Source organism: Lactuca saligna, chromosome 8, assembly GCF_052625555.1.
Source record: "Lactuca saligna cultivar CGN05327 chromosome 8, ASM5262555v1, whole genome shotgun sequence".
Lineage (NCBI taxonomy): Eukaryota > Viridiplantae > Streptophyta > Magnoliopsida > Asterales > Asteraceae > Lactuca > Lactuca saligna.
This window is the reverse complement of record NC_136424.1, coordinates 244,974,787-244,980,856: the sequence shown is the minus strand read 5'-3', so window position 1 is coordinate 244,980,856 and position 6,070 is coordinate 244,974,787. Positions and strand designations below refer to the sequence as shown.

The following is a 6,070-nucleotide window of genomic DNA, read 5'->3' as shown; positions in this document are numbered from 1 at the left end:
AGTAAAACTCTGATTTTCGAAAAGCCTTCTACACCACTGAAGATCATTTAAAAAAAAACTTTTCAAAACAAGGAAATATGGCACCGGTGTTATCTCTCAATGTATCAAACAGTGTTGGTGGTGCAAATAGAGCATCGATACTTGTGGAAAATGAATATCATCACTGGTCCTAGAGAATGGAAAGATATTTAAGAAGACTTGGAAGAGACATATGGAGATCTATTGAAGAAGGGCCTCATGTTCTTGTTCTTACTCCAGTACAAGCCGATGGGGTCACAACCAGACTATGATGAGGACAACCAGCGTTGAATCGTCCCAATAAAGATGATCCTGACAAAATGGAAAATGATGCTATTGCCTTTTATGAGATCTCATGTGGAGTTGCGCCTGGCAACTTTGACATAATCATAAATTGCAAGTCCACAAAGGAGATCTTGGATGTTCTTACAAACCTATATGAAGGAACTGAACAAGCTCAAGACAAAAGGCTTACTACTGCACTCAATGAGTTTAACAACTTTAAAGCTCATGCGGGTGAAAGTTTGGAAGATTCCTTTAAAATGTTTAATCTTATAGTCACAAAACTATCCAATGCTAGCATGATCCGAAGCAACCATGAAACAAATCTTTAGTTTCTAAACGGTTTAGGAAGACACTGGATGACTTCCAAAATGATTGTTCAAGGGGATAGGAAAATTCATGTCAAATCTTGTTCTTTTCAAAAATTTCATAACTTTTCTCATGTCAAATCTCGTTCTTTGCAAAAATCTCATAACTTTTCTGATGTCAAATCTCGCTCTTTTCAAAAAACTCATAACTTTTCTCATTCTCACAAAACTCCAAAAAAATCTCAAACACCCAGGACTAGGTTTAAAAGTTGACACGAAACCTGTTCCTGCAACCTCGTATCATGCACCAATTAAGAACTTATTTGTTGCCCCGGGCTCCAAACTCGTTTGGGTGCCCAAACTAACCGTTTAATTCTCAATCTTTGTGTAAGGAGGACCAAGAAGAAGAATGGTTAATCGACGGTGCCTGCTCCTAGCACATGACCGTAAGGTTGGAGTACCTTCGGGATTTCAAGTCAGTGTCCAATGGGGGTAACGTCACATTCAGCAACAACGTGAATGGAATCATCCGAGGTTATGGTGTTCTTACTACTGTAAGTTTTTCCATCCAAAAGGTCGCTTATATGGAAGGTCTTAAACACAATCTCATTACTGTTGGCCAACTATGTAAAGCAGGCCATCGGGTTGAATTTGATAACCAATTATGCTACATAATGACAAACGATAGGAGCACTTGTTTGATTAAATCCGGATCCAAAGGTACTATGTATCATCTGGATGTCTCTCTCATCATCGGCAAACCGCAACTATGTTTCCAATGAAAATAAGAATCTAAAGTCAGCTAGCTCTGGCAGCGCAAGTTTGCTCATCTCAACTTTTGGTATATCAACAACCTGGTCACAGGGGAACTTGTCTGAGGTCTCCATATTCTTAAGTATCACAATGACACTCTTTGCCCTGTATGTGAGTGTGGCAAACAGTCCAAAGCAAGTCATTCTATGGTGATCGACTCCTCAATTTCAGAACCACTGAAACTTCTCCATATTGATCTCTGCGGTCCATCCACTATAGCCAGTCTTCACCACAAGAAATACATACTGGTTGTAGTAGACGACTTCACACGTTTCACAAGGGTTTTCTTTCTTAGACTCAAGTCAGAAACACCGCAGGCACTCATCAATTTTATGAAGGAGATAAAGCTTCAAATCAAACTACCAGTGTGTCGCGTCCACAATGATAATGGAACCGAATTCACTAATCATCTTCTAAATAGTTTTTTGGTTTCCAAGGGCATAAATCACAATTTCTCAGTTCCATACACCCCGCAGCAGAATGGAGTAGTAGAGTGCAGGAACCGCACTCTGTTAGAAGCAGCCAGATCTATGCTTAACTTTGCCAACCTTCCTCTTTACTTTTGGGAAGTAGCAGTCGCCACAACATGTTTTGTGTAGAACCAAAGCATTGTGTGCAAAGGTCTCAGCAAAACACCATATGAGGGCCTTAACAACAGAAAGCCTAATGTCATATTCTTTCATATATTTGGGTGCAGATGTTTTGTGATGAACAGAAAAGATCATCTCAATAAGTTTGCACCAAAATCTAATGAAGGCATCTTCCTTGGCTACTTAGCGAACAAGGTATCCTACAGGGTTCTCATAAGATGTACAAGACTAATAGTCGAAAGCTTTGATGTAAAATTCGATGATTATTATCTCCGCAACACTTCTCCCTCCACCGAAACCAAAGCAATCCTGGAATGTGATGTTCCTGACTCTTCAGATCCATTAAACATAGTTGAAGTTAACTATGAAGATCTCTTCGACCCAATAGAGACTGCTAAACTATCTAAAGTTCTTGTATCTCCTGAAGCCCAAATGCAACATGCTGAAGTATCTGGACCTACGCTATCCGATTATATGTCACTAAATACTTCCACCTCGCTGGTTGAGGGGGAAAACTCAACTCCGGATCATACGACAACCATAGAGGTTCCAGTACTAGAAGAAGCAGCTCTAGTCTCTCTCTGTAGAGGATCTCAACCATAAAATGCTTCTTTGGACTCGGATGAGGAAAACATAGAGACTATCAACACCAGATCTCACCCAAGAGTTTTCAAATTTCCAACAATCCATGGGGAACCTTCTCCAGCTCAAGAGGAACTTCCATCTGCAATCCAAGGGGAACCTCTCTCAATTGCTCAACAAAATGCTAATCTCGCTCCAACAGTCCCAGATGATTCTGCAGGCTGTTCTCAAATCCAGGGGGAACTTCCATCTCTAACTATAGAATCTTCAGATATTGAAGATATTCCCTCTACCATAGTTGTTGATCATTTGCAACCTCGTCTACACGTATGGACGAAAGACCACCCACTAGGTCAAATCATCGTCAACCCATCCACAGGTATCCAGACTCGATCCTCCAAGGATTTATCTGATCATTGTCACTACGCAACATTTATGTCCTCGGTCGAGCCCCGAACGATAAAAGAAACATTACTAGAACCAGACTGGATATCCGGAATGCAAGAAGAACTAGAAGAATTCAAAAGAAACAAAGTGTGGCAACTTGTTCCACGGCCACAAGGTCACACTATTGTTGTTACTAGATGGGTGTACAAGAACAAGTTGGATGAATCAGGAGCGTTCGTCAGAAACAATGCAAGGCTAGTTGCCAAGGGATATAGTCAACTTGAAGGTATTAACTGTGATGAAACGTACGCTCCGGTGGCACGAATGGAAGCTATCCGAATCTTCTTAGCATACGCAGCTCACAAGAATATCAAAGTACATCAAATGGATGTGAAAAGTGCTTTTCTCAATGGTGAATTCAAAGAGGAGGTTTATCTTCAGTAACCTCCTGGCTTCGAAAGTCTTAAATCTCCTGATCATTTCTACAAACTTGAAAAACCAGTCTATGGTCTGAAGCAAGCTCCGAGAGCATGGTACAAGACTCTCTTAGAATTTCTTGTCTCATCTGGGTACAAAAGAGGAGTGATTGATCCCACTTTATTTAGAAAAGCAAACGGTAATCACCTTATGCTTGTACAAATATATGTGGATGATATCATCTTCGGATCTATAGATCAGGGAATGGTGGATGAATTTGCAAAGCTCATGACCAATAAGTTTCAAATGAGCATGCATAGAGAGATTAATTTTTTCTAGGTATTCAAATCAAACAAGTTCCACATGGAATATTCATCCATCAGGAAAAATACACCTCTGAGTTGCTAAAGAAATACTCGATGGACAACTATTCCTCAGCAAAGGTCTTGATGGCCTTCTGACATAAATCTCTGCTGATCCTACCAGTGAATCCGTGGATCACAAAACTGATCAACGAATAATTGGTTCGTTAATGTACCTCACCGCAAGCAGACCAGATATGGTCTTTGCCACAGGGATATGTGCAAGGTATCAGGTTGATCCAAAACTGTCACACATGACTGCAGCCAAGCAGATTCTAAGATACTTAAAGTGTAGCAAGTCTCTTGGTTTATGATACCCCGCATGGAATGACTTTGGCCTATAAGCATTTACTGATGCAGATCATCCCTGATGCAGACTAGATTGGAAAATTACCTCCTGTGGATGTCAATTTCTGGGTGGAAGACTCTTCAGTTGGTCATCAAGAAAACAAAGTTGTGAGTCACCGTCTACCGTAGAAGATGAATATGTGGCCGCAACCAGCTGTTGCTCACAAGCCTTGTGGATGAAAACGTAACTTATGGACTACAAATACATAATGTTGCGTATAGCAATTTACTGTGACTCCGAGAGTGCTATAGCAATTTCTCACAATCCTATTCACCACTTTAAGACGAAGCATATTGAACTACAGTATCACTTCATCAAAGACCACATTATGAAAGGTAACATTGAGCTAATTTTTGTTAATACTCATGAAGAGATTGCTAATGTATTCACTAAAGCACTTGACTCTACCAAACTTAACAGTTTCTTACAAATGTTAGGAATGATGAATACGGACCCACAATTCTTTTGGAATTAATAGCTACTGCAAACCATTCTTGGTCTATAATGCGGTCCTAATTGAATTTATTTATGATAGATATGGCCAAATCACAATTCTTTTTGAATTAATAGCTACCGCATTATAATGGTGACAAAAGTATTCAATCTTGGGCAGTAAACTCATGTTTACTCCATAAAATTGACATTCAAGGTGTTTTAAGTCCATTCCAATAATTCCTTTGGCCATATCTAAGCTCTTATGGTGATTTGGAAGAGTTTTATGGCTCCAAAACCCCAATTACATGTGTTCATGGCCTAAGGCTGATCCAGGGCCGTAAACACATGTTTATGGTCTTATCCCATGATTTAAACACGAAAATGAAGCCTAAAGATGTTATACTAGGAGCTAGGATGCTTACCTTGGTGTTTTAAGGCTTGAAATGGATGTTTTTGGCTTAACAAAATGGATTTGAGGAGAGAGGTTAGAGAGAGAGAGAGAGAGAAAAAAAGCTTCTAATGAGGCTTAATCCACTTTAAATATGGTTTGACTTGGATACACGGTGGAATTTTACCCGATACCGACGTTAATCGATGCTTTGGGTCGCACCCGATTAAGTTGTCGTTACGCGATATGGTCGAAACTATAATTTTTCAAATTACTAGTTTGGGATGTTTTCACATGTTTCCAACATGTTTGGATACTTACCAAGTCAAAATAAAGGTTTTGACTTAATTAACCTAATTCAGGACGAAATCGGAACAATTCGCTTAAGACGAGTTTTGACGGAACGGTTACGGCAAGGAAGCAAAGTTTCGGGTTGTAACAAAATGAGTCAAAACAATTCAAAAATGTATGTTTTGGAAATATACTCTTTTGAGGGATTAAAAGGTGAAATTTTAAGCATAATGGGCCAAAAATGAACATTTCGGCCCAATAAGGCCCAATTTGCGAGATTTTCAAAGTAGAGGGGCTGAAACTGTACTTTTATGTAAAACAGGGGACTACTAGTGCTCCAAGTCCATTTCAAGGGTTAAAAATGCTTTTCACATATAAAAAGGACCAAAGATGCAAAAATTTATTGTCGGCCAAAAGTGTAAAAATTGCGAAAATTTGAGGTTTCAGCCGAGAAAACTTCATTTTGAGGGATTAAAACTGTTTTTCAAATAAATTTGATCTGAAAAATACCTTTCCTACAAGTTTTGATACTATAGTGTCAAGAAAAATGGTTTAAGGACTAAAATGGAAATTTTATTATACAAAGGGCCAAAATTCTAATTTATCCAAAAGAAAGGGGTTGCAAAAAGAAAAATTCTAGTGTTTTTAAATAATAAATCTGTTATGATAAAATAATAGTACCACGACTACCGAAGAAATATAATACATTTTACACCAAAATCGTTACCAAACGAACTGATTCGGTCTCGAATCAACAACGAATCCGAAATTGATAACACGACGATACTACAATACACACATGGAAATTTCGAGAAGACAATACATACGTGGGAATACACCAGACGTCG

The 6,070-nt window shown here is 38.9% G+C and overlaps 1 protein-coding gene across 1 annotated transcript; it reads left to right on the top strand.

The window, feature by feature from the left end:
- Positions 1-338: 338 nt before the first annotated feature.
- Positions 339-3,424, top strand: LOC145010573 (uncharacterized). The gene is made up of 3 exons (XM_078969100.1): positions 339-562; positions 2,119-2,594; positions 2,718-3,424. Exons 1-3 carry the CDS (start codon positions 339-341, stop codon positions 3,422-3,424), a joined length of 1,407 nt encoding a protein of 468 aa, XP_078825226.1.
- Positions 3,425-6,070: the final 2,646 nt, after the last annotated feature.